The 26,099-nt window shown below is 40.1% G+C and overlaps 1 protein-coding gene across 3 annotated transcripts in view; it reads right to left on the reverse strand.

Moving 5' to 3' along the window:
• Nucleotides 1-26,099, reverse strand: part of EPB41L4B (erythrocyte membrane protein band 4.1 like 4B) — a 168,637-nt gene that overhangs the window by 107,326 nt on the left and 35,212 nt on the right. For all 3 annotated transcript variants that reach the window (XM_090137209.1, XM_031589147.2, XM_090137210.1), the window contains exon 2: nucleotides 10,558-10,662. In XM_090137209.1, the coding sequence (XP_089993335.1) occupies nucleotides 10,558-10,662 (105 nt within the window). The remainder of the gene's footprint in view (nucleotides 1-10,557; nucleotides 10,663-26,099) is intronic.

The following is a 26,099-nucleotide window of genomic DNA, read 5'->3' on the forward strand; positions in this document are numbered from 1 at the left end:
TCACCAGCTTCGACTTGAAGACTAATGTTAAGCACAGTCTAACAACTGCCTTGTGGCTGCGCACATTCTAGTGGATCTCTTAAAAGAGAATGAACTTCTCCTTGCAAACATGCCTGGAGGCTATCAGTTAGAAGCTGCTAACCATTCTTCCAACCAGACAGGAGAGCTTTTCTTCCAAATGAGAAGCCAAGATGCCGCAGAAGCGGTGTGGTTTGTTCTTGAATCTAGAGAAGAGATCAAGGGGCAGCTCATACTGATCTTTCCCTAACACCCCACACTTCCAGGCTGCAAGGACTCCAGCTGCCCCCCAACAGACTCTCTATAGCCAGCAACACAGCCTAGGGGAGGCTGGGTCTTCTCCTTTTCTCCTTTCTCCCTTGGGGCTCAGGGTACAAGATATGGCACCTTCATGATGCTAGGGCAGGGGTAGATGTTGGGGACAGTAATGAAGGGCTCACAAAGCACTTGACCATAATCAGTGCCTTTACTGACAACTGGGAAACTCTGTGCAGTCTGGCCATGCCACCCTTTCTCTCTTGTGGGACATTTGGAAGCTCTGTCCCCTCTCAGCTCCTGTTGAGGACAGGGAGCTACACCACTTGGCAAAGAGCCATGACAGTGGAGGGGGAGGTGGTGGGCAATGGTGGATTGCTCTGAACCTCTACGAATATTTTTCCAACTATCTTGTGGCACAGAAACCTCAGACATAGGATGAAGAGGGAGATGAAAAAGGGCAGAAAAAGAGAGGTGGAAGGCAGTCCTTGTGCCCAGCGGACAGCCTTTTTCTCTGGCAAACCAAACAGCAAGAGGATCCATCCTAAGTAAAGGGCCCTCAGCCTTTCTGACCACATTCCTTCTTCCACAAAGGGCATCTTCCAAGCCATCCAACACTGCATTCTTCATCATAGTGGCCATCACAGAGGTTTCCTGATGCCAGAGTAGTTACCACTGCCCTAGCCTTTGTACTGGGCCCTAAAAAACACCCCTGTGTTTGGCCCCACCATTCACTGAGCTTCCAGACCTCTGGCAATTGCCAGCCATGGTTGGAACAAAGACAACCTGGAGCAACTGCTGCACACCTTTATATGGGAAAAGAGAGCTGGTTCTCAGAACCAATGAAGCAGAAGGGGCCTGCAAAGAAGTAGAAGAGGAGGAAGAGTGCCTGTACAATGGCCTGCATAGTGCCCACTGTTGTGGAACACGTGGAGGTGGATCCACCTCAAGATGAAGAACTAATGGAAGCGGATCCACCTTAAGCCCACTTGATCCAGAACAACATCATCTTGCCAGGGCTCCCTGTGGTGCAGTCACAGCAACATCAAAGGTCCAGGTGCCCAGCACCATGCCTTCTGCACAGCCTCCACACAAATTAGGTGAGAGGCCATCCTGACATCTAGCATGTTTGTCCGCAGGATAGCCTCCTCTCCCATCTCTGCCCCCTCTGGAGATGTCTCCTCTTTTCTGCATTTATTTCCAAGAAAGCTGGCAAAGGTAGACTTGGCTTCCTTTTGGCTGTGCACTGGGGTGACAGGAGGCCCCCTCAGAGGGCCACCATAGGCCTTGGGTTCCGGAGGTGAGGGTATCCCAGCCTGAAGAAGAATACATTGCAGATGCTGGCAGATGAAGATAGACCCTCCATGATGGTGCACAAAGAACAACAGCAGATCAGTCAAAGAAGTAGAAGAGTGCTGCTTCTTTGGAGACGCAGAAGACTTCAGGTCTGCCAGGAAGTGCTGGAGTGCAACGGTAAGGTCCATTCAGATGCTTCATTAGGATATCTTCCCAAGACAGGACAATGAATAGCAATAATAATAAATGCAAATCAGTAAAAGCTTTCCCCTCTTATTTGGTACTTTTATAACTGTATCTGGACTCCTCCGTCCCCTTGTCTCTCCAGTACAGGAAAGATCCTGATCTATGTAGTGTGGACCCCACTCTGGGCATTCAAGAGAGTGGTGCATGGCATCCAATGGTGGACGGGAGGGCAGAGGGAACTCCTTTGGTTTGCATTAAGGAGAGAAGGCTACAGCTGCCTACTGGGAAGATGTAGAGAAGGAGAAGCCTGAGTCTTCTTGGGGATGTTCCTTGGCAGAAGGACAAGCAGCACCATGCCCAAATTTGCAGATGGATACATTAAAGCTAGTTAAAGGAAAAGGTTATCCCTAACAAGGGTGATTATACAGAAAAGTTGTCCAGAGAGGCTGCAGAATCTCTGTCCTCAGAGGTATCTGAAACATTGCTAGATGTCCCATATGCCACCTTTTCCTTCAATGTGATCTTCTGGCAGATGTTGTTCCTAAACTTCTCATATAATGAGGAGAGTTATATCAGCTGGTTTGTTTTTGGATCCTCTTTTTTTTTTGGTGGATAGGGGCCAAATGCTTGCCTTTTTCTAGTGCTCAGGAGAGTTCACTGAGCATCATGACCTCTCCAAGATAACAGACAGCAGCCCTTACAAAGAATTCTACCAAATCCCTTGGCACACTTCAATACACCTCTTTTTCATTGCTTGAACTTGTGCATGCCTGGTTGACTCGTGTGCTCCATAACTGCATCTTCTGCTCCTATAGGTAATGCTTCATATCACACACTTTGCTAGTAAGCTTGACAGTGGGAGACTTGAGGAAACACCTCAGAGCTGGAAATGGAGAGAGCGCACTATTCTGTAGTTAATAGGTCTAGTTTCCTCTTCCTGGTATCCTTTGCCACCTGATGTGTGCTGTTGCAGTACAAATATGGTCTTTGTTCCTACAACAAAAGAAATCTAAGAGTGGAAGGAGAGTTATTTATATCTCATTGTATTATAATTCCCCATTTCACTGAATACAGCTGAAGCACAAAAAAAAATTAGTAAGAGTTATTTTGCCATGAGATCTACTGGTATGGGAAAATAGTTTAAGATTTTTCTAGACTATTGTTTAATGAGTACTCAAATCATCCTTACTTATCCTTCCTCCTAACATTCCCAGTTTGTTCAGTAAACTGGTGAACTGGCAGGGGGATTATTTCTCTAAAGGACGTTTTTCTGTTTTTGTTTTAAATGTATATACTTGCAAGGTTCCATAAATGGTAAAGGCACACAAAACTTTTCTGTTCTATTATGTTCTCTATGGAAAAATCTTAAATTGAATGAAAGTTTTTAAGTTAGAGGAATTAGTAATGGTCTAATAAGTGTAGATTATGATACTGGCTGAAAACAATCTGCCCTGTTTCTGAACCATGAATACCACAGAGGCAAGTTTCCTTTGAATTAAAAAACAAAAATGGTGCAACAGCTGCTGTTAGTAATAATGTTACAGAGGTAAGATAAGCTAAGAAAATATTTAAATACAAGCTATGTTTGGAAGGAAAAGGGTTTCTATTCCGGTGTTCTAAGAAAAATTCTTGCAGACTGCCAGAAAATTTTCCGTCTCTCTCAATGCAAGTTCCTAAAAATGTTCCCATGGAGGGGATGACTCTAGGATAGTTAATTCAAACTTGCTGCCAGTAGAGTTACTTTTTTCCCCTCTTAGTTCACTTCTGTGAAGTCCTTAGAAATAGTCCATATACCTCGGGAATCTGCAATACCAGTCTGAAAAAGCGCTCTACTATATCATTGTCAGAAAAACTCACAAATCTAATGATTACGTTTATCTCAAAGGCAATACAGATGTCTACATTTCATGCCTGGCTAGAGCAGAAAAAATGTGATGAGATTACTTCCTGTTCCAGGAGTCTTGTTTTCTAAGCATAGCATGTTGAGACTCAGGTGCAGAGCAAGTATTTTTTTCTCAGGGCTTTTCTAAAGTCAGAAGAAGGCATTTTCCTGGTCACAGGACTATAGGATGAGAACAAGTTTAAGTGCTGAAGGTGACTGTGGTTGTACAGAATATTTATCTTCTTTTCAGAACATATGTGGTAACTTTTAGTTCAAATGAACTGCCAAATCAGTTAGATTAACAGCTACAAACTAACCTGTAATCCTCTAATAAGAAAAGGCTGCCATAGAGACCCTGCACATGCCCACTTCAAAACACATTTAGGCTCACACTGTGTATGGATTACTTGAAGATATATATATATTTTTATGTACTGAAACTCAACAAAAATAATCTCACATGAATTTCAAAACAAGCCATGTTTTAATTATCACAATGAATAATGAGACTGAAAGAACTGAAAAAGAAAAATCCCAAGCACAATATTATTTCTGGAATGTTGGAATTCAGTATAACCAAGCAGTGGCATTCATGAAAACCTAGAGTGTCCTAGTCTCAGTCTGTACAGAGCCATCTCAGAAGTATCCTGGTACATGACATGGTTTATCTGCAATCCAGATAAACTACATGTGAATAATGGAGAGTCACAGGAACATTCTTCAAGAGCAGTATCCTATCCTAATTCATATGTATATGATAATCAATCTGCTTTAGCCCAAGCAAGATTTTGCTTTGCAGACTTGAAGTAACAGAAGCAGAACATAACTGAATGTCTAGACTGATAATCACTATCACGCAAAACAACTGCAAGTGCAAGATTTTTCCTCTTGATGGTGAAATTTTGTTATATAAATACAAAGTTATATAAATTCATTGTCCAGTGTAGCAAAGTTTTCATTAGATTTATTATAAAAATGAAGAAAGCTAATACCACTCCACATCGATTCCAGCAATAAAAACAAAATCGCCTTCAATTCTGAAGCCTGTCCCCAAACACTTCTTGCACCCTACAAAAATAAACTGAAACAATCCGTAACAAACAGGCAACAAACCTGACTAAATCTGTGAGAGAAAACGAAGGAAATCACTTCAACTTCTGTTGCAATCATACACGAGCGAAAACAACAAAATCTATTCAGTCCTCGACAGATTGAACATTTGACTTCTATACACCTAATGAGAGGTGGAGAAGCATCACTAATAGGCAGTCATGACCACCCATCTTGCATGGCTGCTTCTCAAGTCTATACTAGGAAATGGCCTCCAGCCCTTCTGAAATAGTGAAGGCTGCTGGAAAACTAAACATTGGAATTCTTAATGTTTCAGAGTCTGTCATTAAATGTTCACAGGCTCCAATACAAGTTTGGACAGCTGCAGTTAGTAGTAGTACTTATTCTTTAGATGTTTAGCATTTCTATAAAGTCAGCCAAGCTGCCTTTGAACAGTTACTGAGCTGGCATTCATATCACCGTCACTATTAGTTGTCAATGCACTGAATATACATGATATTGTTACCTGCACAGCTCTTGATACTCTCCAGCTGTGCTCTATATTTGTTGCTCTGGGCTACAATCCATACACACACAGCTTGCAACAACCACAATCCTAAAGAGCTCATAATCCAGAGAAATAAGAGATTCAGGGAGGGGAAGCAGAGTCACAGATTAATTTGATAGTTTATTTAAGGGGACTTACTTAAGGGGAAATGAAATGTTTCTGCCAGAAGCAGAAAAGGAAATCTTTTGCATTACTAAAGTATTCACCAGTCCCTTTCTCTCAATATCAATGTACCAAGTGGTAAGGCTTTTCCCTATTTTCTTTTTCTGCTTAGCAAGCACTCATAGTTACAGTATTACTCAATGCATAAGGAAAGAGACTCCCAGATAACACAATATGAGGTTAATTGACTAGTTCGAGTCTTTCTTTTTTCCACATCCCTCACACAATTAAGAAAAAGTAACAGTAGTACTATCAAAAGCAAGCAGTTGGATAAAAACTCCTGATTTGAATGACAATAAACCCTTAAAAGAAAATTCAGATATAGCAGGGCTCTGAGCCAATAGGTACTGAAACATCCATGAGTCTAGTTTATAGCGTACGGAGAAGAGCATTAGGATATTATTTTTTGTTGTCCTGATTACTTTACACTGCAGTGTTGGAAAACTATGTGGTAAAGCATATATGATCCTGACCTTCTCAGAAACTGGGACACAAGGGCACCTTCCATACAGATGAAGATCTCAATGTCCTGGTCAGTGAGATTCCAATATATTGTTGATGGGTGTAGTTAATGATGGAAGTTGAGGGCTACGTAGTTCTTGCTGTTTCACATTCCTTCTATTTTCTTACTTGGAATACTGCTTTCACAAAAACCACTCTTCTCCATTTTCTCCCATCGTCTTCTCAGTTTTCATTGTAAATAAATCAAAACCCTATTCAGGAACTGGTCAATATTAAGAAGTCAGACAAAAATGCACCTTATCAGGACAACTCACTGCAGAACAGTCCTGCCTCTCACCTCTTCAGGAAACTCTGTCCCCCATCGTAGCCACCAGCACCTGTTAGGCTGACCTTGCACAAAAGTCATGTTGTCCACTTCATAAATCCAGCACTTCCCAATGCATTCACACTACATGTGCACATACATCCAACATGGCGCAGCTGTCTGCAGAGTGCAATATATGTATCCAGCTGCGACAGACTATTCCACAGGGCCCTTCGTTAAGCTAGGGATGAGGAGCCTTTGTGACATTAGAGATAGCATAAAGGAGTTAGATGTTCACTGAGACTTTTCTATTTTTATTTTTAAAAAAGTACTAGTATTTTTGTTTCCATTCCCAGCTAATGTGTCACACCTGAAAGATTACAGCAGCTCATTTGGAAATAACAAACAAAAAGCAAATATGTATCATTTTTTTTTCCTTCTCAATTACTCTATAAACATTCTCATAAACAGGAACAATCATGAAGTAAACAAAAGGAAATTTCAAGCTATTCAACAATGGCAATCTTTTTGTTTGGAATTCATGTAAAACAAGAGACTGGGATGGCATTCGTGTTCTGCTATCAGGACAGACAACTAGGACAAAGAATGCCACATAGAAGGAGAGATCTATATCCTGATGGAATCTTAGAATACGTTGCAGCTCACAGAAAGCAGCAAGCCACAGTTTTTTTTCTTATGATAATCTGGAGTAAGAGATAAAAGAAGAACAAAAATGAGTAATCATTAGCTACCAACAATTTCAAGTAAATGTTAGGAACCCCAAATAACCATGGAATGCTTCACACAGAACAGCTCCTCCCCCACCTCCCAAAAAAAGCAAACAAACAAACTAAAACCAAAAACACTACTTCCTCATGGCAACTCAACTTGTGGAGTGTAGACTCACAAGATTTGACTATTGCAATTTCCAGCCTCGACAAAAGCTTTCAAGCGTTCCTGCTTTGCTATAACACACACGTCCCACGTGTCCCAGTAAAAGTAACAAAAAAAACCCAAATTTTCCATTACCACTAAACCATTTCAGAGACCTCCTACATTTGACTGAGAATCATCCCAAGCACTGCTTCCTTGTATAAGTGTTGTTACAATTAGTTGAACAAGAAAGATAGGGAGAGCCTAGTGATATCCATCGTTTCTTTGACTCCAGTCTCCTTTCTTCACTTTTCCTTTCTCTTCTCTCCTTTCTACTAACAGGATCAACAGAAAAGCATACTGTGAGGCGGGATTGAAAACTGACTGATTGGCCAGTTGTGGAGGGTGGTGATCAATGATCAGGTGGTGGTGATCTGTTGTATGAAGCCCAGTTGGAGGCCAGTAACTACTGCTGCACCCTAGAAGGTCCAATACTGTTCAACATCTTCACAACAATACGCTGAAAGAGAACAAATGAGCAGGAGTGCCACTGTCACAGCCTCCATGTTGTAGAATATCCAGTCTTCTCTCAGGACACCTTGCCTACAGTATGAATATGTGACATAACAGTCTGACATACAGAATGAGTATTCCAGTGCCTAGCTGTATACCAAGTCAGAAATTCTAAAGGCTTTAATTCAGTTAAAAATAGAATTTCTGATATTTTCTTCCTGCAGTCCAATGGATTACCTTGCACAACCCCTGTGCAACTCAGTGTGGAGATCACTGTCATAGAGGATCTTAGGCACAGCGAGTAACACATTTCTGACCACTAGAACTGTTGCAGAACACTGAGGGTCAGGAGTTTTGTTACTGAGTTTGGTAGGAAAGAGTTGGTTCAAAGCTATAATAATAATACAGTCACAGTAAAAATGCAGTTTTACTCTTCACTACAACCTATAAACTCTAAATCAGTCAAAGTAGTGGATATTATCAGACAATACATCTACGTTATGCTTTAAATATTCTCACTTACAAATAAGGACTTTGCACTACATGAAGTTTTTCCACACACTATCAAAACAACACCTGTCCTCCCCTAGTATTTCTGCTTCTGGATTAAGTACCAGATAAATTAAATGCAACAATATGCAAAGCTCTGCTTTAGAATAAACCTATTAAAAGCTCTTTAGATTGAGTGATTCTCTACATCCTTCTATTCATAGATATCTTCAAACAACACACGATACAAATTAATGCAAATTTCACTGGATAGTCTTTATAAGTATTTCCTGTCTTACTGCTAACATCTTGCTTTCTCCAACGTTATGGCATTTTGGTTATATCAAAGACTTTTACTTTTATATTAAGAATGAACTGTTCAAACAATAAACAGATAAGCTCTAATTATGATTTTCTTTTCCAAACCAGTTATCAACACTGCTTAATCTGACTCTGGCAAAGTTACTAAGAAACGTACCGCAGAAAAACTGTTAGCCTTGGAACACAGAAGTAATTGCCGCTGCTCAAAGACTATTCTGTATTCTCTTACTTATAATAGTGGCTTAAAGATGTAATAAAAGGCAAAGGTTTAAAGCCTCAAGGAGTTTACGCAACTTTAATCTCTCAGTCCCGCAATTGCCACTGTGTGGCAGGGCTGGCACTACACAGAGGCGCAGGGAGGCTCTGCATTAATTGCTATGCAAATGAAATGAGCAGGTCACAAGTTCAAAATAGACCATGAAAGGCATAGAATCTCTTTCCGCATAGCGCTAGGGATGATAAAGGGATTCAAGGCACAAAGTTTTAAGTTTTACTCTCTGCTCAGTTTCAGCCAGGCAGAACCCCCAAACAAATGACAGCTTCCAGCCTTGCACCTGTGGAGATGAAGTCTGCCCTTAATACCCACCCTGATCCAGAAAACTATAACCCTACTACCAAAGCTCTCCAAACAGCACATTTCATGCCCTCCAAAAGCTGTTCATAGCCCCTGTCCCTCTATAGCTGCATATGTCCTGATTTACTTTTACACTTTTGCCTCCACCCATACTACTAAGGAAAGGAGTAGCATGCAAAGCTAAGGTCTAAGGTCTAAAACACAAGAACATAGACACATTTTGCTCTGAACACCAGCGATACATCTATTTATGAAAACTACATTTGCTCACACTTCTGCTTCATTCTCCTTACTATTCATGATGAAAAATCCTTCCTTTTTGCTAATGTTCATGAACATAAGCATTCTACAGTTCCTAAACCAAGTCTTCTGGTTCTGGTCTGCCCTCTTTCTTGCTAGGAAAGGATATTCAGCTCTCCCTTTCTCCTTTCCTTCTTCCAAAACGTTACTGAACTACTTGTAACCATTCTCAGCTATGAAGTTCCCAATTCAGAGCTTTGACCATCAACTGCAATATCATCTCTTTTGCTTATAATGTGCAGGCACTGCTCTTTTAGCTGCATCCTAATGATCGTCTCCATCATAAAACGATATATGTTTCATGCAATATGTTTTTTCATGAACACATATTAAACTATCAACTGTGATGTGAACTTGCTTTTTCTTCCCAAAAAGCACAGATCTCCTTTCTTGATTTCATTATTATTAGCAAGTCTGTCCAAATATTGTTATTTTTTATTTAAAGCCATTGGCTAACACAGATCACAAAGCTGTTGGTAAAACACTGATCTGATCTAATCACGTTGACTCTCAAGTTAGAGAATAAAGCTAAGAATTATGAGATGACAATAATTTCTCACAAGACATTACTATTTCTGCTATGTTATTCAATTATATTGTTCCAACATCACAGAATGATTTTATTCTCTTGCATTATGGAAAAAATGTCTGCATAATAATCAGACAATTTAAAAGCACACTTATTTTCCAGCTGTGTATACTCTCTACTCACAACTCAGGTTGTAGTCGTACACAATATCTCCACACATGAAGTGAGCAAAGAGAAAAAAATTATAGCAATACAGTTTAGCCACAAGGTTTAAGTTCTTTAACCACATCTCTCTGCATTATAAACACTATATTTTCCACTCCCCCATTCTCCCTTTCCTCCTTTTACCTGTAAATGCTGGAGGACACTAAGTATGGGAAGAAGGAAAATTATTTTCTCCTATTGTAAATGAAACTAAACCTGCAGAGCAACATAACCTGTGCCTGGAACACCAAGGATACGAGTAGTGCAAAATTCTTGCTTGTGAGAAATATAACCCATTTTTTAAACCATGAGACTACTAAACACAGCACATTTTCTTTTACCTGCAATTATTGCATATTCATACATAGCATGAAGAAGCCATGCACATGTCACAAAATGATGTCTTATTTTGAGACTTTATTTGCAGGACCCAAACATGATGATACCAGTTGTTTCAGCAGTATAGCCCTCACTGCCTACACACCTCTCTGTGAAACAGCACTGATAACACATTTATAACAGACAATGCAAACTACTGTAGAACATAAAATTTAACTGAAGTTATACTTACTGAAACCTGGGAAGCATCCATGAACTGTAAGCCAAAGTAATCAGTTTCCACAAGGTCCAAATGATATACAATCTGGTCAAATAACTCCTGTCCCTTCGCATGTTTCTGAAACAAAATAAAAAAAGGTGGGGTTTTTTTGTTTGTTTTGTTTCACTTTTATATCTGTATGTATGGGAGGATACTGCATACATGCTTTGGTTTTTTGTTTTGTTTGTTTTTTCCAGATTCAAATAAGGGGAGAAAAGTTGCACATCAAGAAACAGCGTCTCACTATGTGTTCTAAAGAATTAACATTTTAACATTTCTTTTCGTTTTCTTAAAGATTTTCTTCAAGAAATACAAGTGACATGCTCCATCTGCATCTATTCCAACAGCATAAGACTTGGTTCTCAAAGAAAACCTTCTAAGTTCACTCAAAGCATAGGAGAGAAATGAAAGCCTTATGTCCTGTGAGCGTTTCAAGTCACAGAGCCAACATTTTAAATCTCTAGGATGCCAAATTCCACAGCAAATGCTTGCTTAACACACTGCCTGAGATCTGCCTGTTGTTATCAACTGCAGTTGCGCAGTGTCACACAGCACTACTTAAGCCACAAAATACATTCTGGACAGCTTGAACACTTAAAGAGCACCATGAGGAAAATTAATGGTATTTGATAAGAATCTTTCAATAAAATTGCTAATTGCAATCACATTTACAACCTTCAAATGGAGCCAGGTAAGTAGCTCTAATTCTCATTTGGCGTGACACTTGGAACACACAGGAACAGAAATTAAACCAACCCAAATCATAGACTACAAGCACTAGTAGCAAAGTTAGCTGACCTTAAAGTTGGGCTGCAATTTGCCCATGTAGTTGTGCAGAGGTTAAATCAAGAATTTAAGCACCCAGTGTTTCAGGCAGGGAGCTTACAAGTGGGCAGGAAGGAGAGAGAAACAAACCAATTTTTCTGCAAACCACTTCATGTTACTCAGGACGTCTGATGCTACCATAAATCTCAAGCAGACAGAAGCTACAGCTGCATTCATACAGGAAAGGTATAGTATGCAGAAACCAGTTCTCTGCCTGCTATCCTATATCTCTGAGGAACATTTTTTTTTATTTTTACTTTCAATGCTCTAGTTTATTAGGTATTCCCACTTCACCCCAAATACTAGCAGAATTCACTGACTTCAGCTGAAGGAGAGCTAAATAACTTGCAGTTCAATTTAGCTTTCTGTGCAGTACCGGCATCAAATAATCAAGATGTGAACTCCTGTCCAGTCATCCAAACTGTTTAAAACCTATAACTAATTGCAGAAACAGCATTAGGAGTGCCGTTAAAATAAGCTGCACAAAAACTTAGACAAGTGTTGAACCATCAGATGATACTGCTTTGTTATTTTAAAGTGGGGGAGCAAGAAGTCAAAAACAGACAATCAAACTTCAACAAACTACTGAAAGCAGATGAGAAGATAATATCTTAAAGCAATACATTACAAAGAAGTCACAGATTTCAGATGTCCAATAATAGCTATAAACAAAAACAAAAATTTGCTAAAAACATATCCAGAACATGTTTTCTCACACATAGTAAATTCACTATTCAGTCAAAAAAAGCCAAGCCAAAGTACAGAAGAATTAAAAATGATTCTCCTCTAATGAGGGACAAGAAAACCCTCCAAAGCAATAAAAAAGGCAAGAAACAAGGCGCTCACAGAACCAGGAAATACTGATTTGATGCCCTACAATTACTCTATTCCCAGCTGCTTGCTTTACAGCTTTAACTACCTACGTGTTTATCTTCAAATGCCACACACTCAATAGAAACCAGAGTGCACACTCCACCTTCTGTACCCAAAGCATAGTTAATGTTCAACATATGTCACATGGACAATAGCTCTCCTCAGCACAACTAGACTGTAAATGAAGTACCACATACAAGAACTGCTCCAAAAGTAACGTCTCCTATTTTCTTATGTTGTCCTGCAACATCAGAGGCAGATGTTGATGATATGGCAGTAGAGCTTGAGCTTTCCCAACAATATCTCATTACATGTTGTTGCCATGCAACAGATGGCAACAGAGGGGCAGTCCGACAAAATGGCGTTGACATGGAAGTGCATGTGAAGCAAAGATGTTTCCAGTGACATTCACTGATGCTTGCTGAACATTCAACGAGATCAACCAGCAGATGTGAATACAGTGAGGTGTTAGGTGGTGTGCATTTCAGCAGTGGTGACAGTGGCACTAGGTCAAAAACACATAGCTGTTGGTGTTCACTATTGAAAAAGAGTGTTTTGTAGCTGAGAATTTATAAACAGTGTTATGGTGCTCTTTGTATCTGTTCTAGATTCCATGAAAATAAATAGGAAGCATTACTTTTGGAGCAATCTACATACATAGTTTACAGGAGGTTATAACATTTAACTTGCCACTAAATGAGATTCCTCAGTAATTCATAACACGCAGATAACAAGGCCGCTGCAGTCACCAAACTTCTGACAAGAAAAAGGCTTTAAATATTACACTCAGGAACAATAAGGGTTACTCTTCTCCTCTACTAACACTAAAGGATAACCTGTTTCTCCTTCCTTCTGCCTTCCACACTGGCTTAAAACCAGATAGACTGCAGATTGATAAATTGGTACCTGTGAAATGAATCAAATGGATGGTACAGACAAAATAGAACGGGTTTTCCTCTGGAGTTGCATAGGCCAACATGTATAAGAGCACTGAGTCTTTTTTTCCTCCCTTCCTTCTAGACAACAGAAGCTAAAAAACCAAACGCTATTTCAATCAAAATATGGTATCAAGAATATGAAATGGACATCAAACAAACTTTTCACTGAAGATATGATCAGCTGGAATTCAACAAATCACGCCTTCTCTATAGTGCTTCAATTTGTGAATTTTTTTTGAAAATGTATGTTAAAAAAAATACTTAGCCTAAGAATATTTTATAGCCCTAATTTGCTAGATAAATGGCTCAGAACTGTCAGAAGATCTGCATAGCCTACATCTCAGTAGTAGCAAAAAGACAATATACACAGACAACTACTTAGAGTTATTACTTTGTTGTTATGAAAATTACTATAATTTGGAAAAATTATGTTATTAATGAAAATTGCAAAAACATTTATTTATTTTTACAGCTAAATCACTGCCATTTTCTGCTGGAGAGTTCCTTGGATCCCAAGAGAATCTGTTTGAACATCATCAAACCTCATAGACAAGGCTGAGGGAGCTGGGCTTGTTCAGCCTGGAGAAAAGAAGGCTGTGGGGTGACCTCATTGCAGCATTTCAGTACCTAAACGGAGCCTACAAACAGGAGAGGAATCAACTCTTTGAAACAGTAGATAACTGCAGGACGAGGGGAAATGGTTTTAAGTTGAGGGAGGGGAGATTTAGGTTGGATGTCAGGGGGAAATTCTTTACAGAGAGAGTGGTGAGGTGCTGGAACAGGCTGCCCAGAGAGGTTGTAGATGCCCCATCCCTGGAGGTGTTCAAGGCCAGACTGGATAGGGCCCTGGGTAGCCTGGTCTAGCATTAAATGGGGAGGTTGGTGGCCCTGCATGTGGCAGGGGGGTTGGAGATTCATGATCTTTGAGGTCCCTTCCAACCCTGGCCATTCTGTGATTCTGTGTGATACTGGAGCCCTTCAAATGTCAAACTTACAAACCAAGTTACCACAACACAAGGTGAAACTGAACTACCACAGGGCAGTTCAGTTTTTTGCATCCCCTTTTACCTCTTGGTCCTTGAGGAAGCACAGAGACTGAATTATGCTTCCAGTTGGGAAGCTCCATAATGGAGAGCACTACTGAGAGGGAAAAAAAAAAAAAAGGGAGAAGGGGGAATAGTTCCTTGCATCAGCCAGCCTAATGAGCATTCACACCTGAAAGTTGTTTCAATTCTGTATCCTGGAATCCCTCCTCAAATAACCTTCCCCCCCATATTTTCCTCAGGATTATGAATCACAGGATCAAAAAATTCTTATGTTTAATGAAGACTTAGTGCTGGATCCTCTTTCCAGAACTCACACTGGCATAAGCATAAGACCCCTTGTAAAAACACAGGGACAGCTTCACAGCCCACAGTTAAAGTAAGACTAAACTCTTAGTTGTCAGAGTCTCCCAGTCTCAGGGAATGTAAGAGAATTAATGTCAGCTAAAACCTGACAAAACAAAGATAAACTTCTCCAACCAGAACTCTTCCAGACTTGACATGTGAATAGGTAAGAAGTTTTAACATGCTTTTGGTGGGCAAGAAGGAAAGGGCAAATTCATTGGCCACGGACATTTTGCATCAACTGGTTTAGTCCAAACAGGCTGTTCAGTGTTGATTTTAGGTATGCCAGAACTATTTGAAAGTTTCTGCCAGAAGGCATTGAAAGAGTATACAGAAGCCAAAAAAATTCTCCAGTCTAGTGCAGATGCATTGCAAGAATGTCATTGATCAGTCTTACAGATCACAGACAGCAAAGTTGGAAAGCTGAAGTGCTCTGAAAAGGATCAAATAGTAGTATGTAGCAACCAAGTGCAGTGCATTACACATGTACTAACTGAGTGAATGAGAGAATTGTTGAGTCACACTGGAGAGTTCAGATTGCAGCATTACTAAAAAAAACAAATAGTACAAGTGAATGCTTTTGGGGAGATACGGCAATGGCTTCTGAAATGAAAAGGGAGGAAGACAAAAAGGATGATGCTATTTCAGTTTGTTCCAGGAAAGAGTTTCCAGCAAAAAACCCACAAACAGTTGTCCTGAGGGATTGTGGATGCCCCGTCCCTGGAAGCTTTCAAGGCCAGGCTGGATGGGGCTTTGAGCAACCTGGTCTAGAGGGAGGTGTCCATGCCATAGCAGGGGGTTGGAACTACATGATCTTAAAGGTCCTTCCAACACAAGCTATTCTAAGATCATAGGGTTACAATCTAAGTAGTAACAGACTTCAGAAATAGCTGAAGTGGTGCTTGGGAAAACAACCTGTCAAATAGGGCAAAAGTACAAGAAATAGCTTGCATGCTAAGAAAAAAAAAGACCTGAAAAGTAAATAAACCTCTTCAAAGAAAAATGTCAAAGACAGTTAACTGTAAACTCTGCCAAACTGAACAGCAAGCAATAGCAGAAGGGAGTATGTAGGGCAGATTTAGTCTTTTGCTACAGGAAGCACAGTATTATGCACTCTGCAGTGCATCAAATATTTTTGAAGAGTGGTCTGCTATGAGCTATGAGTGGTCACAAATATCAAGCTTTAGCTTCTGGTAAGTTAGTAAAGCAGTATTTGTAACTAGCAATTCCCTGTTCCACAAGCATTATACGGCTTGGTAGAAATCAACATCTCTCCTTGACATCTAAGGAGCTGGAACAGTAGTTCTGCTTACTACTCTTACACGTGATTTGTTAACAACTCATTTTTCAATTCTAATCCTAAGGCTTTACCAGCTCTGCTGATTGTAATGCTTAGCAGTAGGAATTTGCTTTGTCTTCTAAAAGCCACTGGCAACGCCGTTTCCCAGTATTTTTAACACACTACAGGCAAAACGTGCATAAAGTCATTTAGGTTTCTTATTAACCTTGAGTTAGACCCCACTACAAGGACACAGATCTACTGGATTGGGTCCAGAGGAGGGCCACAAAGACAATCAGAGGGCTGGAGCAGCTCCCCTAGAGGACTGAAGGGGAAGCCTGGGGAAGAGAAGGCTCCAGGGACACCTTATAGCAGCCTTCCAGTAACTGAAGGGGCCTACAGGAAACCTGGGGAGGGACTTCCTATAAGGGCAGGTAGCAACAGGACAAGGGGAAATGACTGTAAATTGGCAGAGAGTAGATTGAGACGAGATATCAGGAAAAAATACTGTGAGTGTGGTGAGGCACTGGAGCAGGTTGCCCAGTGAGGTTGTGGATGCCCCCTCCCTGGAAGCACTGAAGGCAAGGCTGGATGGGACTTTGAGCAACCTGGTGTAGAGCGAGGTGTCCCTGTCTATAGAAGGGGGGTTGGAACTGGATGATCTTAAAAGGTCCCTTCCAACCCAAACCATTCTGTGATTCAAGTGCTCATTATCTCTACTTTAATTTGCTCTCTTCTCAATAGTCAAGCCCTCAGTTTTACCAGGCACCACCCTCTGCACTCTTTTAGCTTGGTCACTTGGGGGCATGTGACAACAGTCAAGGTACCATTTGGACTGTGACTCCTGCAGGCGTGTCAGAGCTAGCTCTCAACTGAAAAGAGCCACATACCTTACAGTAAAACTGCTGTGGTATCTTACAGCTGTAGCCAAGTAGGCATGTGAGGCCATGGCTGGACTTAGAAAAGCTGCACTAAACACCAACACACTGTGCCACCAAGGCTGCTCCAAGTAGCAGTGTCAGACTAACAGCATTTCAAGATTCAGTTTCTGACTGCCATCAGAGATGACACCCTGCATAGGGCATGCTGTTCTCTGCAAAGTAGCCATGACCTTGGTGTCTGCCCTACTTTTCTCCTAAGGAATCTACTTGAACAGATTCATGAAAATATGGAAAGAGTTGCACTTGTGTCTAAAATTACGCAAATACTGCTTTCTTTCAATACACAATAAGTTCAGTGTTAACACTAAAAGGAAAGTCAGTGATTTCTTAACATGTTTCATTTCCATGAGGCACACTAATTTGCTTGAGCTCCTTGAAGACGATAGGTTATTTTCTTACCAATCAGCCACTGACTCAAGTTTTCAGTTCTAGCTCCAAGCTCCTCTTAAAATATGCCACGCTTTAACTGACCATTAAGCCCCTCACTGTCATGCTAGTAACAGATGCATTGCTTCAGAGCCTGCTACTGCATGCTAATTATGTTTAAATATGGTACAGGCCACAGAAACACACAGCATTCCTGAGTGCACCCAAAAAAAAACCCAACAAAACACAACTGATGATGCATGTGAAGTTTTACATGTAGGAAAACAAAATTGCTTCTAGCTGTTCTGAAGTGGAATTCCCTCCAGTTCCTAACAGATGACAAATACATACATGCACTACCAAAACTCCAACCCTTTATCAGAAAAAAAAAAATAAATTACCCAGATGACATTTACTTATCATTACCTTGAATGCACATTTTGCTCCTAGTTCTATTTGTCAGTGACCCAATCTGAAATTGTGATTTTCTGGGCAAAAAAAAAAGCTGCTTAAGAACAAATAACACCACTCACGCTATTTTCTTTAGGTTATCAGGAAGGAACCTCAGCTAAAGAGACAGCACACTACCATTTAAGAGCATGCACCTTGCTAGAAGATTAGCACATAGCAGTGCAAGTGGGCTGAGTTTCTATGGCAAAGATGCCTATATGAACTCACAGATATTAAGAAAAAATCCCTAACAGTTGGCACAGTAAATCTCACTACTGCTGCACTCCAGTGTTCCCCAGCAGCACTAAAACGCACATTTCTCCACCAGTTATTGGTGAGAAGAACTGGTGTTCAAGACTTGCTAAAAATGATGGAAATGTGGATTAACAACTACAGTATACAAATGGCACCTCTATTCTTTTTAAACAGGACAGCAAGGCTTCAAGATAGGAAGGTTATGGAAGTACCATAAAGGAAAAGGTGAACAACAATTAAATAAACTGCCACAGAATCATAGAATTGCTCAGGTTGGAAAAGAACTTCAAGATCATCAAGCCCAACCGCAATCTAACCATGACTGATATGTAGCAAGGTATCACCAAAAACTAAGTGGCAGTGGAACTTCTGGTCATGTCAAGACACTTTTGACCATGTTAAAATGGCATAGGCAGACAGGAGAGATTTGATGAAAGCTTTTAACCTGCTGTGTAGTTGCAAATCAACCATGAAATTCAAAAAAAAAAAAGTGAAAAACAAACCCAGCAAAAAGTAAAGATGGGGGAAAAAACAGCCTTTTCCAAATCCACAATAGGAATGAGAAAAGGATTTTGAATTATTCAAGTACAAACTCAATTAGATGAATCAGAGATCGGAATGTCAGCACAGCACTGGAGAGAATCGACAGAAAAAAAGACAGCAGAGGGGGAATTACCTTATGCGCATAAGGATCACGAGAGAGTCCAAGCCATGCCAAGTAACCTGCTGGAAAGATGTCACACAGCAATACTTGAAACATAATACAGATTCAAGAAGGTCAGGAGAGGTCTGAAAGCCAGTGATAAGGTTTCCCTTCCTTTTGCCAGATCACATATCCCTGCTTTCCAGTAATTTTATTTTCCAGTTCTCAAACACATCCCACCTCTTCCCTAAGTGGGCAAGTACAACAGCACGTGGGTCAGCTTTATTAAATAGCCTGCCTGATGCTATTCTTTTTTTTTCCTGAAAGCTGTGTTTGTTTTCAAAATATGCATTTTCACGAGCTGGGTTTTAAAGCATAGCCATTCATAAACTACTTACAGCATACCTAGAGCCTCAGAAGTCCATGTTGCTGGTGAGAAGGAACATCAAACTAATGTCTAGAGACCTAATCTGGAAGGAAGAACTTCACCATTTGCTCAGTTTTCCCTAGGGAAAATTGTGTATTCAGTGTAGTTGACAAATGTTTTGGTAGTCAGCACACCACGTGGATGGCCTCTGTGGGGAGAGGTCAGGGACAGTCCTGTGCCAGACACAGTTGGTTTGAGCTGTCTCTGGAGTGGACTCACTACAGACCACAACTGAGCCCACCAACCACATGCATGCTTCCTCTGGGAAAATGTATTTAAGAAAGGGCAGAACACGCCAGATGTGGAGTGTGAGAGGAAAGAGAAACAGCAGAGGGAACACCAGTGTCAAAGCAGGATACTATCCATTCACTGGAGCAAATATCCTGTGGCTTGTGCTGGAACAGCCGGGTATTCCTGAGGGACTTCAGCCTGTGGACAGGATGCATGCTGGAGCAGGGGAAAAGTGTGTAAGAGGAAGGATTGGCAGAGGTTTTTGTACTGACCTCAAGCTCCCATTCCCATCGGAGGGGTGACTCGGTGCTCTCATGTGGGCCAAGCTTAGCCCACCAGACATAGAAAATCTTCAAGCAGGGCAGTTTTACATTTCTGTCTAGTCAGGGGTCATCTGAAGGGCATGCAGTCTGAAGAGTCTTAACTCTCTCCAAAAATCATATGACAAGCAAGCAGATACCATAAGTGCAATTACTACTGGCAACCCCAATATCAGCACAGACTTTTTCTATTGGACTTGGTGAAGGTGAGAACTTCTGTTTATTGTCCCTATCACCCACCTATATGCACTACAGGCAACACATACCTCTTCAAAGAGAAAAACACTGTCAACACTTTAAATGGGATCCTCAGGCAGTAGCTAAAGTGGCTGTACAATGAGAAAGTAAACCTGACTTCATGTTCTAGAAGTGACTACGGACTCCTGCTGGCCAGCCTCTATCACTGCTATCTCAGATACAGGTAGGTTTCCCCATCACATTTCTACATTCTGGGGAGATATGAATGATTACTTCCTTGGAAAGAGATTTTCGCCCCTAGACTGCCAGCTCCCTCTCCTGACCCACTTGAAATACTACAGACACATTGGGCTGAAGAAAACACCTGCAGAAACACAAAGTAACCAGAAGGCAGAAAACAGAAACTGATGCTGAGAGTTTCTTAAACACATTTCTCCACTTGTGATACAGTTCTCCATTCTGTATCTCTGGAAGAAGAGACAGAGTATGATTAAAGTTAAGCAACAGGTGTTCAAATGGCAGCCACTTCTAAGAAAATACAGCATTAAACACAGAGTTACACTTCTCTTGTGTGAATTGCTTTTCACACTCGTGCACAAGTCGTGATGGTACACAGGAGCTGTTTTGATGGAGCTAGCTAAGATTCTAGATAACGACTTTAAACTGCATTTGAGAAGTAACACAACACCGGTGTAAGCTAAGTTGACCTAGAAGAGAACAAGGACAAAGAGACAAGGGCTACCCGAAGAGATCAATCTCCGCTTTCTTATGCTAATAGCAGCGCCAAAGTTTCAAAAGATATCTTTCTTTTCTTCTACATCAGCATTTGAACATTCTATTAATAAAAGTGGTTTTTAACAAGATGCAATTGTAGAAACAGTATTTTCCACACGGATGCATTTCCTGGCTTAATTCTTTCAGGCTTTGTTTCTAAGTAGGACATTTAAAACAGTTTACTTTTAAGGTTCTACATGACAGATAACCTTCCTCTGGCGTAGACACAGCTGAGATGACCAGGTTCCAATTCTTAGCCAAGAGGTCCGTCAGGAGAGCCACCCACCTTGATACATACAAAGGAAGTGACTACATGGGGAAGTCGCATGAGTACAACATCACTACTGATTTAGACTAACAGTGCTTTCAGTATTCTTCCAAACACTCACTCACAGTCCACACTGTATATCCTAGCATTAAAGGTCTGTCACGTCAAGAGCTGTTTCTTCAGAGCTGGGTAATGGGGCAATGAAGATGCCACAAATCATTGAACAGCTGGGGTTGGAAAGGATCTTTAAGATCTGCTAGTTCCAACACCATGACATGCAAAGGGTTGTCAACCACCAACTCAGGCTGCTCAAGGCCCCAGCCTTGAGTGCCTCCAGGGATGGGACATCCACAGCCTCTATGGGCAGCTATGGCAGTGCCTCACTGCCCTCCCAGTAAAAGACTTCCCACTAACCCCATCTAATCTAAATCTCTCCTCTTTTAGTTTTAAACAACTCCCCATTTCTTACCACTATCTGCCCATGTAAAAGTTCAATCTCTCTCCTTTTCTTCCTTCCCTTTAAGAATGGAAGGTCACAGTGAGGTCTCCCTGAAGGTTCACCCTATTAAAATGAAGAGGCAGCATCAAAACAAATTGAAAAGGGATATTAACAGCTATATGTACTACTGAGCCTACTTCATAGGTTTTCATTTCTGTTCTGCAAACCTGAAGTATGACCAACAGGATCTACCTTTTGCTCATTTGGCAAACTGTTACAATTCTGAAGACCACTATTTTGTATTACAGCATCTGAGTTGCCTATTGGCAACAAACATGGAAAAGGAATTTTGGAAATCTGAAAGATCCAGAAAAGGTTGAATATTACAAATTATTTAGTCTGAACTGAAGTCCAGACACTGCCAAGAGTTTAGGCACTTGCTTCTCTGTGAAAACAAAAGACCCCTGTAAAAATGTGATTCTTGATGCCCTAAGAGGAAGGTGCTTAAGGTGCATTGCAGCTGGGAGGCAATATCCAGAGGGACTGCTCTGAGAACATACATCTTACACAATGATTTTACTGCTCATTGTTTTTAAGGTACAGAACACTATACTCCTCCGCTTTCCACAAATTTCTGACCTGTAAAAGCAATATGTGTATTCATTTATTCTTTTATAAACGTTTACTTTCCTTAGTAAGTTCCTGCAATCAGAAATAGTCCAGAAATCCTCTGCATTGAAGAAGCCTTTTGCCTTACTTTCCACATCACACCTCTCCTCCTGCATAATAATGTATACTGCTTATGATTATAAAGTTAATTCAATTATTTTTATTGTGTTTTTTTAAAACTAACACTTACTATTTGTGCCATTTTTCATAGTAGGATTTAATTCCACAACATGCTACCATTAATTACCTATTCACATACCCAGTACAAAATCTTACAAAGTGCTAAACTTTCCATTTGAATCATAGTAATCATTGATCATCCTGACAGCTACAGACAGTTGATGAAGTTCAGAGCCATGAAACATCGAAGCAGTGATCACAAAAGGAGTTTAGAACTTCAGGATAAAGCTGTAAAGTGGCCTTTCTTCAGAAGCTCAGTAGATTTAAAACACAAACACTTTTAGATTCTACCTATTTATTCAGGTAGCCAACAGACTTCAAACACCATTCTTCACTCCTTGTTTTTTCATACTTTAAGTCACAGGACCTTGTCAAAGAATCAGCTCAGACTGCCTCTGAAGAGAATTAGACATCTAGAGAATGGAGAAGTCAGTAGAAAAAAAACTGACTGACTTACTGATAACTGGTCAATAACCAGCAGTTCTAAGAACACAGAAAGACCAGAGAGGCTTGCCACTAAAAGTTGCTCATTTTGCAGGTAGCTGAAAAGACATGATTCTTCTTTAACACAAATGTAATTGGCCAACAATATACAATTTAGGAAGATCAGCAACATATTTCTACTACAGACAGAAGTTGCAATAGGAACAGCCACGTAGTTTATTTTTTAAAAAATACTACAATTACAATAATATACAATGCTCCAAATTATAAAAAGAAGTCCTAAGAGTGTCCACAGGAAGAATAGAAAGATTTGAGTTACAGTTAAAATTGTTTCTTATATTTCATCTCAACTAACAGGTTTCCCAGTTAAGCAACAAGCTAAGCACATAAAAGCAGTGACTGTTAACAACATCTCTAATCCCAGTATTAGTATGCAGAAAAAAGAATATCAACCAGATTCTGGAAAAGTGACAATTTTTAAAAAGAGTGAAATACAGAAAAGAGGAATTACAAATCTGCACAAATGTCAGCTTTTCTCCCCTATCAAGTTCCCTGAAAACTATGATTTTTGTTGCCTGTTTGAACAAGATATGTTATGCCAGCACTTTGGATATACTTCTAAAGATTACCTTCAGTTTGTTTGTTTGTTTTTTTACACACAGAATAACAGATGAAAAAGAAATGCATGCTGTTTGTCCACCCATTCCACGTAGTATAAATAAATCAGGAACAGTTAGAAGGCCACCACTCTAATGGTTTGATTTGAAAATCCATTTACATCAGACTACAGTATTTAGAGGTTTCTTTTTCACATTTAGTTTTGGCTACTCAGCCTGCCTCCAAGCCATTAAGTGGATTCTGAATATTTACATGCCAAAGAAAATAAAATAAAATCCAAAACAGCATAGTGGAAACTAAACTCAAGCACCATAATTATCCGCCTGTCAGCTAACTTACTTCACACATATCATGACTTATATTTAGATGTATCATCAAAACCTTAATAGGACCTAACAGTTAATTCAGAACACCACACAAACACAAGAAAACTTTACTACTGTAACAGTATAGGGACAGAGTCAGTAGAGCCTGAAGCTGGCAATGCTCCGAGTTTCCTGTTGTATGTTAACGAGGCATTCCTTGTGGCTGGCTCTTTCCACCTACACATTTGATCTCAACAGAAGTTTTGTTATGTTTACAACTTTTGTGAAAACCTTTTTCTCAGAGCCTAGACCTCAAGACAGATGAGATCAAACACTCTGCCCAGTTCAGAGTCACACGTTGCTGAACCGCAACCACCTCAGTTGTTTAAAAGAAACTACTATTTGTTTTATTTTAGTTCCAGGAAAATACGGCAAGAAGTACACCAGTTCCCTTCTCACAATATGAAGATATCAACCATGCTGTTCATGTTCAAGTTCATTTCCAAAAGCCACTGTAATAAAAAGCCACTTAAAAGCAGGCTTTTAGTTGGAAGGATAATGATCTAGTTGAAAAAGAAATCACTATGGCGACTCCAACAAAGACTGTTCTGAGCAGTTGTAAGACAGCCTCCATATAGATAATAACAAACATCTCTGTATATAAAGCAGATAAAAAGCATCAGTAAGAGGCTCTGTCTCAGGATAGCTATTTCATAAATAAAGTGAACACAAGAGCATAATATTCCCATAAACTAGCAGTATTTCAACTACATATTCAATCAAACCTAAACCAGCATTAATACAAAGTGTTCTGATAATTGGAAAAGGTGACTGTCAGAGCAGGACCAAACTTTAGTTGTCTTAATTCCCATTGCAAATTATTTTACTAACAGAAACAAAAGTTTCTAATTTCTAGACTTGCAGACATGGCCAACCAACTCAAGAGGAGACTCAGGTTCTTTTTTAGAGCAAAGTTATCTAACCCAAGCTCTGACCCATAGTAACAGTTTCACTGACTAATAGCTTTTAAATGACATCAACAACTCAACAGACTTGTAAGTCATACACATGTAGTGTTACTTATGGCACAGCCCTACAAAGCAGGGAATTTACACATGCTCTTATTTGAAAGAGGGGGGAGGTGGACTTCGTTTTAATTCCAGACAACACTACTGTTGAACTGTTTGACAAATGCCTCCTGGCTTAACTCTCACCTCACAATGGGAATAACTCATATATCGTGATTACATCTGAAACTAGTGCAGAAAAAGAAAAGCAGCAGACTGTGTGGCCTTGACACAAAGACAGTTTCGATGCAAAGTATTTGATCTTTTTGATGTCTAACTCTTGGATGCCTACCCTCCCTCAGACTCCACAGTCTTGATCTAGGTACCTAAGCTTCTCAAACAGATTACTAGGCCTTCGGTATTAGATTCAAAATAGCCAGTGTTTGGGGAAAGACAGAGCAGAGAGTCACCTTAGGCATTCTTTCTGACCTAACTTTATTTTAGGCTATCTGAGATCTGCCATACTCATTACTGAAATGCAATACTCTCTACTCACAATATTGAGCACTGAACTTGTATCCTCAATGAGTGATAAAATCCTCTTTCACTCCCTGAGTGGAGTATTTTTATGCTGAAAGAGAAAATCTCTCCACCTCAAACATTCAGAGTAGGAAATGACTGTTCTGTTAATCAATAACTATAGCATATATATTTTTTAATAATACGTTTTCTGCCATAGACACAATCAAGCCGCTAGGATATTGGTTATTCCAATGTGAGAGCTCTCTCCTGCTTAGGTATTCCGTGTAAAAGTAATAAGACTTAATGGGCCACAGAGTCAGTTCAGAGCACACACGTGCCTACAAACAAGACCAAATGCTTTCCAGCCTCATTTTCACAACACCCAGGAACTCCAAAATGTCCTCATGCATTTGAAATCATCCTTCCTTAGTTTGGGTTATCCTCTCATTCACAGTGAACCCTCCCCACCCCTCTAACTATGAAGCCATAAAGTATGCAAATGACAATATTACACATATGTTTAGAACATCAAAGGTGTTTTTAAAGTATTGCTATTTAAATGTAAATGTAGGTTTAGATTTATTACTTCCCAATTCTTGCAAGTCATAAAGCCTCCCACTTTTCCCCACTCCCAAATTAATCCCCACTAGTAAACAGACATTGTATTGACAGTTTATTTGCAACAAGCCTTTCCTGACTTTTTGTGCAACTCATACTGAATTAATTCAGTTTTCTTTACAATGCAACATTTACAAACAAATCTTTTTCTTATACTATGTTCCAATCATGTTCTACCTTCATTACCATTAAAGCATCTGATTGTTTTGAATTTTAAGGATAAAGTCTAAACTACAGTAAATATTAAATTGCAGAAATATGGTGAAACAACGATAATCATCATAGAATAATATACTGGAAGGGACCTTAAAAATCATTAAGTTTCAGCCTCCCTGCCATTAGGCAGTGTTGCCAGTCACTTGATCAAGTACTAGATCAGATTGCGCTGGGCCCCATCCAACCTGGCCTTGAACACTTCCAGGGATGGGGCATCCACAACCTTTCCGGGCAGCCTGTGCCAGCACCTCACTACTCTCATAGTAAAGAACTTCCCCCTGACATCTAATCTAAATTTCCCCTTGCCCTATCACTATCTAC

This window comes from Phasianus colchicus, chromosome 3 (genome assembly GCF_987193195.1).
Source record: "Phasianus colchicus chromosome 3, bPhaCol1.hap1.1, whole genome shotgun sequence".
Classification (NCBI taxonomy): Eukaryota; Metazoa; Chordata; class Aves; order Galliformes; family Phasianidae; genus Phasianus; species Phasianus colchicus.